The sequence below is a fragment of the Pleurodeles waltl genome, chromosome 12, assembly GCF_031143425.1.
Source record: "Pleurodeles waltl isolate 20211129_DDA chromosome 12, aPleWal1.hap1.20221129, whole genome shotgun sequence".
NCBI lineage: Eukaryota > Metazoa > Chordata > Amphibia > Caudata > Salamandridae > Pleurodeles > Pleurodeles waltl.
This window is the reverse complement of record NC_090451.1, coordinates 37,236,210-37,248,722: the sequence shown is the minus strand read 5'-3', so window position 1 is coordinate 37,248,722 and position 12,513 is coordinate 37,236,210. Positions and strand designations below refer to the sequence as shown.

Here is a 12,513-nt window from a genome sequence, read left to right as displayed (position 1 = left end):
CTTATCAGCAATTATTAGATAGTTCATAAGTTAGAATTTTACTTCAATTCTGAGCTGTTATTAAAACAGACATCATTGAAAGTCTGGACAATAGCGGTCTATTCCCCACTCTTGCAAATGGTCACCTAAAGGTGTAAACTTATAACAGTATGTCCACTACGAAGCAATATTCACTTCTGTCAATGTCTCATGTTTTAGAGAAAGTCCCATGTGTTGTAAAGTTTGTTATGTGTGATCTGCATTCCCTACTTTGGAAATATCCACTGAAATATAAACATTACACCTTAGAACAACCAGAGAGTGGATTTTAAGCACATTCAGAAGTTAGGATTTCAGTGCCTTATTATCAAAGCAAAGAAGCTGCTTAACTTTGTTGGTTTAAAGAGGTTATCAGCTATCACATGCCTTCAGCTATGTGTAGACCTGCTTATTCTTCTTTAATCGTTGATGCTTGTGGTAGAGAGTTAGCATGGTGGGCATCTTTTAATATGTTATAACCCAGACTCTGACTGTTTAAAGGTCACATGTAAGCAGTTGTACTAAAGATTATTTTGATCATGTGAGCTTTTGCTTGTGAAAGAGGGGACAAAAAGGGGGATGTGTGTGCTCAGAATGCCTTAAAGCACATTGCTTAAGGAAGGAATACCTGATGTCCAGATAAGTGACACTGTATGTGATCTTTGATTCCTCCCATTGAAGGAAGAATCTAAAGCATCTCTGTCTAAAGCATGACGTTGGGGTCATATGTGTGCTTGATTTTTATCAGGCATGTCATTGGTTAATGTCTGCTGCTCTTGCAAGGGTTCCTTCTAAGCGTTCTAATTATGGGCATAGTTCTTTCGGAACAGAAGAGTCTGCATTGGAAGCAAGGTGTGTGAAATATACTGTAGTATCTTACCATACTTCTCTAACATGGCGGTTTCCGTGTTTCGTAGGGTCTATACTGCATTTCTGTGAACTGTATGGACAATGCAGAAGCCCAGTTTACCACAGCACTGCGGGTAAGATCTCATTTGCACCGTTGCTACATTGGGCGTTTTAGCACAAGGACAGTGCAGGTCTGGTGGATACAGAAGTTCAGTTTTGAGCCCTTAAAACTTCAGATTTTTTCCCATTGGTAGGCCACTTTTTTGAAGGAGCATTTGGGGCACGCTATGTAAAGCTCTGCTGATATTTATTTTAAGTTAATGATGGCATGCACTAAAATGATATGTTCATTAAATGTTCTAAGAGTATGTTAAGGATATGAATAACAACACCACTTTAATCTGCTCTGTGCATAACAGCTCTAGCTCTGGTGTGAGATTTAAATCCATTCCATGTCCCATTGTTATTGATGACTGTTGTCAGAATTATGCAGCGTAAGCGCGTCATTTGATTTCACTCACAGATAAGGGTTTGTGGGAGGCATGTTTAAGGAGCCTGCCTTCAATAACCAGAGGGGGGGTGTTCTGTTTCTAATATAAGTGCATTGTTTTTGAATGTGTAACAACGCATGTGGAAACATAGTCCTTGATGAGCAACAGTTTTTTTTATTTTTTATGGCGAGTAACATGGGAGAACCGTGCCATGCTGTGGAATTGTGCACTTCTGTTGTATTGGTGTCAGTGTGGCACATCTGCCATTGATGACAGTGCTCTTATGTGCAGATTGTTGACTCCTTTCCAGAGAGCTACATATACTCTACTTGTTTTTAACTGCAATGAGAAGTGGACCAGCAGACTCCTAAATGGAGTTGGGTTCAAAGTATACTTTTTGCAGCATGGTTCCTGACAGTGATTTTTGTTTCTTGGTAACAGCTCACGACGCATCAGGAATTATGGGCCTTCATCGTAACAAACCTTGCCAGTGTCTACATACGAGAAGGTAACAGACACCAAGAGGTGAGTAAACCATCTCCTTTGGATCATTTTTTAAAAAGTTTTTTTTGTGAGCTCGTAATTGTACTACAATGAAAAGCCTGTAAGCTGCTAAGTGAAGTCATGATGGGGTGGGGAATAGAGCTGGTGGTTTGAAGGTGGGATCACAGTTATCAAAACAATACAAAAGACCCTTCATTGAATGTCTTCCGTAAAACAGAATCGGCAACATGTTTCTCGCTCTTGGGCAGTGATGTTTTAACCGTAATTCAATTTGGGTTCACATTGAACAGATTTACAATTGAGTGTTCTGTCAACTAAGAATACTTTTATGAACATTGCTAATCTGCCTTTTGAGTGTCCACGCTTTGTAAGAAATGTTTTAAATGTGACAAAAAATGTTTGGCCTAAAGAAACAGGCTGAATTAAGAGCTTAATCAGAGTGGGGGTGCCTGTCAATTATTTGTCTATTAAATTGCATTGGAGGGGAGTGTACCTCCTGCTATAAAACCCTTTTCGCATTCTGTTGCTGAGGATTTGCTGAGCATAAACAAAAGGAAAGACCCATGGTTATGGTGCTGTTTTCCATCCAACACCAAAGGCAAACCTCAGGAGTCTCTTTTGTGAAGGGATTATGTTGGAGGACTGAGAGCCTTTTCTTAGTCACCTAACAATTTCCCTATTAACGTGATCATCAGCTTGTTGTTTGAGCTCAAATGTTATGTTTTATGTAGTGTTATATACACATTATTTGCCGTCTCAAGGGTCTTGGGTCTGGGTTCGTTGGAACATTGGTTTGAGGTCTTTCTGTTTTAGTCATTCTGTTAACATGTGTTTTAGTCTTCCATTTGTAGTGGTCTACGGTGTTACCAAATCAATTGGCTACGGTCTTGGTTATTTGGTATCCGTATTGTCCAAATGCTTTACTTGCTGGCTGTCTTGTTTTCTACCTGCAACATCCCCCCTGTACCCAATAGCCTGTTTTACTTTTTAAAAGATCAGCCGTGCTTAGCATTTTCACAACTTTTGTCAGTTTTAAAGTAACTTTAAAAAAAAAAGTCCTAATCTCTCAGCTAATGCTTTAATTTGATTCATCTGGTTCTCTAATACTTGCAGTGAAACATATAGAGCTATAGAGAGTAAGCATAATCCTGGGACCGAGCAAGTTTCGCAGATCGGATTTCACAGCAATTTCTTACGTATTATTTTCTCTTCCTTTTTGTGTTGTAGCTGTTCAGTTTGTTGGAAAGGATAAACCCAGATCACAACTTCCCTGTAAGGTAAGATGGGTGTGGATTTTTAAAATACATTTTACACCAATTCACGTTCTACTTCAATACAGTCTCTGGGATGGGATGCCAGGGGAAGTGGTTGGTGTTTTCATCAGTCCATAGGGTTTGACATAATGGGATTTGCATTACCTCAGAGTTTTACTGCTATCCACATATGTTTGCAGCTGATGGCTGAATGCGGGTTACTATTCAATCAAATGTACTCGCAGTGTAGCTTGTAATCTTGGTTCTGCTTTGTTTGACTGAATATTAATGACTGCTGGAAAAAGCCGGGGGCTTAGCTTCTGTGGGTGACGCAAGGTGACATTGTGAGTTTTTATTCAGATAATTCTTTGCAAGTGCTCTCCTCATTTTGGGCAGTTGTGTTGTATCCTTTGGCGTTGGCAGTGGCTTCTGGGTTTTGTCTTTTTGCCCCAATGATGGCCAGTGTATTAACTGGCTTGTTCTGCTGCAACCAGTATTTTTAACACGCCCTGTGCTTCTCCTGCCAGACTGCATATACCCGTGGTTGCACTCTATCTCTTAGAGATAGTTGACAGGGTACACTTTATAAATGCAGTTCGTTTTTAAGTTATTGATGGTAAATGCTGTGATTACTACCAGAATTGGGCAACCTGTCATTCTGAATGCCTTAGGTTACGCTTGCAGTGACATTAATGAAGTCGCTCTGACATCAATATTTCCCTTTTTCGCCCAAGCTCTCATTGTCTCAGGGCAGCAGCGTTTTACATCAGAGGCCTCTTCTCCTTCTTTCAAGGAAGGTACAACGAAGCCAAGTAAGTACTTGTTCCCCTTCGTTATTTGTTTTTTTTAGTTGTGATGTGATGACTTGCAATGTTTACATGAGTGAATATATGAATATTGCACCCCAAATCGGCACAGTCTGAAAGCACAGGTGTGTGTGTGTGTGTGTGTGTGGTTGTGGGTTCTAGAGTGGGAGGGGTTGATTCACAAGGACGGTTATTGAAAATATGTGCATTGTGCTGTCTAGTGATAAACTGCAGTGAAGGGATTTAAATTGTTAGTAATGGCTTGAGGTGATGGGGTTGTTGTAGTGGCTGGGGTCTTACACAGTTAGGCAATAGTAAATGCCAGAAAGATATATAACAGCGAAAGTCATAAATTATGACTAATGAAGGCTCAAGGCAGAACCTGAGAGTCTGGGGAGCAGGGTGCATTATTGACATGTCCCATAGGTGTTACAGAAATGGATTTGGCATGATGATCTGGTGCATTTAGTTGCGTGGTGAAGAACTAGTGCTCAAGTCTGCTAGGTTATTTAGAGCAGTGGTTCCCAACCTGTTGTCCAGGGAGCCCTGGGGCTCTGCAAAGCCTCCTCAGGGGGTCCGCGACTGCTTAGAAAAGTAAATAATATTAACAGATTTGGTCTCCAGCTTTCAGTAATGACTCAGTGGGGAGTCCCGGCTACCAATAATGATTCAGTGGGGGGGTCCCCAAGTTCCAGTAATAAAGTGGGGGGGGGTCCACATAAGTCAAAAGGTTGGGAACCACTGATTTAGAGGGTTCAGGAGGGATTCTCATAAGGCATTCCAGAGTACTTTCTAATCTAAAATGGAGACAACATAGAGTGAAACTACAAAACTTAAATCATTCTCGTTTTACCCATTTGTGGCTGTCACTGTGTGTCTTATACAGCATGTGTTCTTGCTCTTAAAATCACATCTTGTGTTTTGTAGGCGATTTCTGCGGGAAACTCTCAAAATGTCCAATGCAGAAGATTTGAATCGATTAACGGCCTGCTCGCTAGTCCTGCTGGGTCATATTTTCTATGTGCTTGGGAATCACAGGGTAAGGCTATGCACCGTTCTTTGACACTGCTCCTGAAAGACACTGCGCCACTAAGAGTTGATCGCCTGTGCTCTTTCAGATGCCTACTTTTTACCAAGACTTTCTGCCAATTCCTGGAGTTTTTAGATAAATACCATTCTGTCTGTAAAGGTTACCCATGTATTGCAGTGCTTACTGCTACACATATGGTGTAATGCATTGAAATGTGAAAGAGCTCCATTGAAGGTGAGGGAGTGGCTCAGGGTCACTGTTGGCAGATATAAGCCCTCAGCTTCAGCATTCCAATATTTACCTTTCTGTGTCTCCCCTTTTAACTTAGAACATTCTACCCAAAGCGTGTTGGATGTTCTAATAACCTTAAAGCTCTTCTACTGCACGCTGTACTAGTTGAAGGCCCTCTCTCGTTTTAAAGCCCTCATATGCCTCTCAAATCTAAAACTTTCAGCATAGCCAGGCCATATCCGTGAGGTATATCTTGCGTCCCGTGATGCAGTGCATGAAGGACCTAATACATCTGGATATATCGATCACTCTTGGAGCTCCACGCAGTGGAAAATCAAAAAGTGATGGGTGAAATACTTGAGATAATCTCAGCCCCTGGTAATTACTTTTCGCCACGTCGTAGCCTATCTTTGTTTTTGGCAGTGTACACAAGACCAGTTTTTAAGCCTATCCATCTCATTTATTACAATAAATATTAAACTGCCTTCTTTGCACTGGAAAGACAAGAAACATGATGGATTTTCCACTTTTTACCTCAAAAGGTATATCTAAAAAATGTCTCTTGTCCCTACATCATCATTTTTAGTTGTGGAATTTAAGGTCAGTGATCCTTAGGAGGATTCCTTTTTACTCGGAGGGAAAGAGCTTTCAAATTGTGTGCCCTTGAAACCCCTCATGTAGCAATAATTAAGGAATTTTTACCTGCTCTCCCATTGGCTGTTACTGGTTCACTCTTGCCTGCAGTAGTGTGCATTTCCTAACAAAGTGGAGATCATTCAGATGAGACCTTTATTTGAAGAAGCCTTATGTTGACCTCAAGATCTCCAACCTTCAGTCTTCATTATTCAAATATTTAAATAAATTATTCCCCAAGTTGAAGGTGATGCATTTTAACAGCAGCATGTAAATGAAGTTCCTGCAGAACAATAGCATAATCTGCCCATCTACCTCCATATGTGGCCGAGCTGTAACTTTTGACCCAAATGTGCACTCAGCTTGAGCTCCCAATGGACCATTATACCTCATATTTTAAATATCATAAGTGTAATTGTTTATTGTATGGTTTATAAACACGGGAAGGGTCTCATACATCTGAAATACACGTACTGTGGTGAATGCTGTTTACACACGAGTAACACTATTTTCCTCCATTTTAGATTTCCAAAAATAAAAAAAATTACACATACTTGATTTACATTTCAAAGGTATGATACCCAAAGGACAGAAAAGATGTTCCTTTAGCGGAAAAGATGCTGAAGCACTGCGCTTCCCACAGAAAGCTACTAATGCTTTGTCTATATAAGTGCAGCGGATCACCACGCATCTTTGCAGATAACATGAAGAGGCATCCCACAAATGTAGCTAGGAGTTTCAGTAGTTTGTTGCGTAATGAGACCGGGCTCTTTAAGAAAGTGATCATTCTTTATAAAAGCGACAGAAAGCTCTACAAACTCCGCTTCCTCGCAGTGCTCTGTTTAAAAGAGGGCAATCTTATCTAGATTGGAAACTAAAAAACAAATATCTGCATCAACTAGACAAAGCATTTATTCCAGTCCAGATACAATTTTAATTCACTCCTTTCTTGAATTGTTTAGCAAGTTGATTGGAAATGGCTTTCTAGCGCCTGTCTTCTGGATCTTGCCATGACAGCTATACATGCATTAAGACAGATAAATAGTGTAAAGAAATGGCTCCCTGTTGCAGTTACCCCCCACTTTTTGCCTGATACTGATGCTGACTTGACTGAGAAGTGTGCTGGGACCCTGCTAACCAGGCCCCAGCACCAGTGTTCCTTCACCTAAAATGTACCATTGTATCCACAATTGGCACACCCTGGCATTCAGATAAGTCCCTTGTAACTGGTACTTCTAGTACCAAGGGCCCTGATGCCAAGAAAGGTCTCTAAGGGCTGCAGCATGTCTTATGCCACCCTAGAGACCCCTCACTCAGCACAGACACACTGCTTACAAGCCTGTGTGTGCTGGTGAGAACAAAATGAGTAAGTCGACATGGCACTCCCCTCAGGGTGCCATGCCAGCCTCTCACTGCCTATGCAGTATAGGTAAGACACCCCTCTAGCAGGCCTTACAGCCCTAAGGCAGGGTGCACTATACCATAGGTGAGGGTACCAGTGCATGAGCACTGTGCCCCTACAGTGTCTAAGCAAAACCTTAGACATTGTAAGTGCAGGGTAGCCATAAGAGTATATGGTCTGGGAGTCTGTTTTACACGAACTCCACAGCACCATAATGGCTACACTGAAAACTGGGAAGTTTGGTATCAAACTTCTCAGCACAATAAATGCACACTGATGCCAGTGTACATTTTATTGCAAAATACACCCCAGAGGGCACCTTAGAGGTGCCCCCTGAAACTTAACCAACTAGCTGTGTAGGCTGACTGGTTCCAGCAGCCTGCCACACTAGAGACATGTTGCTGGCCCCATGGGGAGAGTGCCTTTGTCACTCTGAGGCCAGTAACAAAGCCTGCACTGGGTGGAGATGCTAACACCTCCCCCAGGCAGGAGCTGTGACACCTGGCGGTGAGCCTCAAAGGCTCACCCCTTTGTCACAGCCCAGCAGGGCACTCCAGCTTAGTGGAGTTGCCCGCCCCCTCCGGCCACGGCCCCCACTTTTGGCGGCAAGGCTGGAGGGAACAAAGAAAGCAACAAGGAGGAGTCACTGGCCAGTCAGGACAGCCCCTAAGGTGTCCTGAGCTGAAGTGACTCTAACTTTTAGAAATCCTCCATCTTGCAGATGGAGGATTCCCCCAATAGGGTTAGGATTGTGACCCCCTCCCCTTGGGAGGAGGCACAAAGAGGGTGTACCCACCCTCAGGGCTAGTAGCCATTGGCTACTAACCCCCCAGACCTAAACACGCCCTTAAATTTAGTATTTAAGGGCTACCCTGAACCCTAGAAGATTAGATTCCTGCAACTACAAGAAGAAGGACTGCCTAGCTGAAAACCCCTGCAGCGGAAGACCAGAAGACGACAACTGCCTTGGCTCCAGAAACTCACCGGCCTGTCTCCTGCCTTCCAAAGATCCTGCTCCAGCGACGCCTTCCAAAGGGACCAGCGACCTCGACATCCTCTGAGGACTGCCCCTGCTTCGAAAAGACAAGAAACTCCCGAGGACAGCGGACCTGCTCCAAGAAAAGCTGCAACTTTGTTTCCAGCAGCTTTAAAGAACCCTGCAAGCTCCCCGCAAGAAGCGTGAGACTTGCGACACTGCACCCGGCGACCCCGACTCGGCTGGTGGAGATCCGACACCTCAGGAGGGACCCCAGGACTACTCTGATACTGTGAGTACCAAAACCTGTCCCCCCTGAGCCCCCACAGCGCCGCCTGCAGAGGGAATCCCGAGGCTTCCCCTGATCGCGACTCTTTGAACCTAAAGTCCCGACGCCTGGGAGAGACCCTGCACCCGCAGCCCCCAGGACCTGAAGGACCGGACTTTCACTGGAGAAGTGACCCCCAGGAGTCCCTCTCCCTTGCCCAAGTGGAGGTTTCCCCGAGGAACCCCCCCCTTGCCTGCCTGCAGCGCTGAAGAGATCCCGAGATCTCTCATAGACTAACATTGCGAACCCGACGCCTGTTTCGACACTGCACCCGGCCGCCCCCGCGCTGCTGAGGGTGAAATTTCTGTGTGGACTTGTGTCCCCCCCGGTGCCCTACAAAACCCCCCTGGTCTGCCCTCCGAAGACGCGGGTACTTACCTGCAAGCAGACCGGAACCGGGGCACCCCCTTCTCTCCATTCTAGCCTATGTGTTTTGGGCACCACTTTGAACTCTGCACCTGACCGGCCCTGAGCTGCTGGTGTGGTGACTTTGGGGTTGCTCTGAACCCCCAACGGTGGGCTACCTTGGACCAAGAACTAAGCCCTGTAAGTGTCTTACTTACCTGGTTAACCTAACAAATACTTACCTCCCCTAGGAACTGTGAAAATTGCACTGTGTCTACTTTTAAAACAGCTATTTGTGAATAACTTGAAAAGTATACATGCAATTTTGATGATTTGAAGTTCCTAAAGTACTTACCTGCAATACCTTTCGAATGAGATATTACATGTAGAATTTGAACCTGTGGTTCTTAAAATAAACTAAGAAAAGATATTTTTCTATAACAAAACCTATTGGCTGGATTTGTCTCTGAGTGTGTGTACCTCATTTATTGTCTATGTGTATGTACAACAAATGCTTAACACTACTCCTTGGATAAGCCTACTGCTCGACCACACTACCACAAAATAGAGCATTAGTATTATCTATTTTTACCACTATTTTACCTCTAAGGGGAACCCTTGGACTCTGTGCATGCTATTCCTTACTTTGAAATAGCACATACAGAGCCAACCTCCTACATTGGTGGATCAGCGGTGGGGTACAAGACTTTGCATTTGCTGGACTACTCAGCCAATACCTGATCACACGACAAATTCCAAAATTGTCATTAGAAATTGATTTTTGCAATTTGAAAAGTTTTCTAAATTCTTAAAAGACCTGCTAGGGCCTTGTGTTAGATCCTGTTTAGCATTTCTTTTAGAGTTTAAAAGTTTGTAAAAGTTTGAATTAGATTCTAGAACCAGTTTTAGTTTCTTAAAAAGTATTCCAACTTTTAGAAGCATAATGTCTAGCACAGATGTGAATGTGGTGGAACTCGACACCACACCTTACCTCCATCTACAGATGAGAGAGCTAAGGTCACTCTGTAAACTAAAGAAAATAGCAATGGGCCCCAAACCTACCAAAGTACAGCTCCAGGAGCTTTTGGCAGAGTTTGAAAAGGCCAACCCCTCTGAGGATGGCAACTCAGAGGATGAAGATAGTGACTTGGAGGGAAATTCCCCCCCTCCAGTCCTACTTAGGGAGAGCAGGGCTTCTCAAGCCCTGACTCCACAAATAATAGTCAGAGATGCTGGTTCCCTCACAGGAGGGACCAACAACTCTGAAATCACTGAGGATAACTCCAGTGAAGAGGACATCCAGTTAGCCAGGATGGCCAAAAGATTGGCTTTGGAAAGACAGATCCTAGCCATAGAGAGGGAAAGACAAGAGATGGGCCTAGGACCCATCAATGGTGGCAGCAACATAAATAGGGTCAGAGATTCTCCTGACATGTTGAAAATCCCCAAAGGGATTGTAACAAAATATGAAGATGGTGATGACATCACCAAATGGTTCACAGCTTTTGAGAGGGCTTGTGTAACCAGAAAAGTAAACAGATCTCACTGGGGTGCTCTCCTTTGGGAAATGTTCACTGGAAAGTGTAGGGATAGACTCCTCACACTCTCTGGAAAAGATGCAGAATCTTATGACCTCATGAAGGGTACCCTGATTGAGGGCTTTGGATTCTCCACTGAGGAGTATAGAATTAGATTCAGGGGGGCTCAAAAATCCTCGAGTCAGACCTGGGTTGATTTTGTAGACTACTCAGTAAAAACACTAGATGGTTGGTTAACTGGAAATGAAGTGTGTAACTATGTTGGGCTTTATAATTTGTTTATGAAAGAACACATTTTAAGTAACTGCTTCAATGAAAAGTTGCATCAGTATCTGGTAGACCTAGGTCCAATTTCTCCCCAAGAATTGGGAAAGAAGGCAGACCACTGGGTCAAGACTAGGGTAACCAAAACTTCCACTGGGGGTGACCAAAAGAAAGGGGTTACAAAAACTCCCCAGGAGAAAGTGGGTGACACTAGAAACAAAGAAAAAGAGTCCTCTGTAGGCCCCCAAAAACCAGAACAGGTGGGTGGGCCCCAAGACACAACCCAAAACAAAGGTGGGTACCAGGGTAAGAACTGGGATGCCACTAAGGCATGGTGCCACAACTGTAAACAGTCTGGGCACCACACCAAGGACACTTCTTGTCCCAAAAACAAACCTCAGAACAAAATTCCAGGGGTAACCAGTATAGCCATGGGAGATGACTCTTCAGATGAGGAGGTCTTCATAGCCTTCAACTGGAAACAGGGCCCAACAGGTGAGTTGGAGATTCCAGAGGGAAGTAGACACTTCCACCACCTACTGGTGAATGGAATCCCAACCACTGCCCTGAGAGACACTTGTGCCAGTCACACTATTGTGCATGACAGGCTGGTGCTCTCAAACCAGTACATCCCAGGTGAGACTGCCAGGGTAAGAGTTAGCCTAGACAGGGTCACTAAGAGGCCTGTGGCTTTAGTACCCATAGAAGTGGGTGGCACTCTTAGCTGGAGAAGGGTAGTAGTCAGTACAGACCTCCCCCTTGATTGTCTCCTTGGAAATGACTACCCAGAGGTTAGTCAGAGCTCAAGAGAGGAACTGGTCCAGTGCCAGTCCTCTCCCAAGGTTTCTGGAAGTCCTGCCTCTGCAGTAAATGCAAGCAGGCCCCAGAAGAAGAAGAAAAGAAAACAGAGTAGGAAGGGTGGACAACCTTTAGCCAAGGTTACAGCAAGCCAGGGAGATTCTGCTCCAGTAGGGGAGAACTCCAAAAATGGCCCTGATAAAGTCCAACCTGACCCACAAGAAGTCCTGGCTAGTCAGGCAACTGTTAAACCTGAGTGGGTGGCTCCTCAGCTAACAGAAGAAAGAGTGGAAGAAGGGTGTTCACTACAAGATGTGGTAACCCCCCACTCCAATACAGCAGACAGGCAACCTGAACCCAAAGAAGCCTGTAACTTAGCCCCTTCCCTTTTAGGTGAAGAGCTAAAGGTGTGGTTCTGGGCACTGACAGCTGTCAGTGGCCTCTGCTGGGTGTTAGCCTTTATGGCTGCACTATCCTTGGCATGGTGGTCTGACCCCATGCCAAATAACAAGTTAGGCCCCCTGACCCTGTTGGTCATGGTGGGGTTACTCCAGCTCTGGGTAACCTCTTTGGGTAAGCTAGGGGTGACCTTGGCTAAGATAAGATTAGCAGAGGTGGATACCTCTGACCTCAAAATAGAGAGAATGGGTGAAGACATAAAAAGCACAGACAAGAGGCAGTTCAGACTAGGTCCTATCACTGTGGAAGTGGGTCAGTTCCCCAGAGGGAATGACCTGAACAGGAGGATGTAAGGCAGAGTAGGCCCTGCAACAAACCAGCCATTTCCTCTACTCTTCCTCGCCTGACAGACTAGGAAGACTCTTCCAGCGTTGGCTGAGTCTCCTGGCCTGTGGGCTGGGGGGGGCTTGTGTAAAGAAATGGCTCCCTGTTGCAGTTACCCCCCACTTTTTGCCTGATACTGATGCTGACTTGACTGAGAAGTGTGCTGGGACCCTGCTAACCAGGCCCCAGCACCAGTGTTCCTTCACCTAAAATGTACCATTGTATCCACAATTGGCACACCCTGGCATTCAGATAAGTCCCTTG

General features: G+C 44.5%; 1 protein-coding gene across 1 annotated transcript in view; it reads left to right on the top strand.

The window, feature by feature from the left end:
- Positions 1 to 12,513, top strand: part of MAU2 (MAU2 sister chromatid cohesion factor) — a 112,903-nt gene that overhangs the window by 82,046 nt on the left and 18,344 nt on the right. The window contains exons 12-16 of the mRNA XM_069218271.1: positions 936 to 1,001; positions 1,800 to 1,883; positions 3,090 to 3,139; positions 3,850 to 3,927; positions 4,849 to 4,960. Of these exons, the coding sequence (XP_069074372.1) occupies positions 936 to 1,001; positions 1,800 to 1,883; positions 3,090 to 3,139; positions 3,850 to 3,927; positions 4,849 to 4,960 (390 nt within the window). The remainder of the gene's footprint in view (positions 1 to 935; positions 1,002 to 1,799; positions 1,884 to 3,089; positions 3,140 to 3,849; positions 3,928 to 4,848; positions 4,961 to 12,513) is intronic.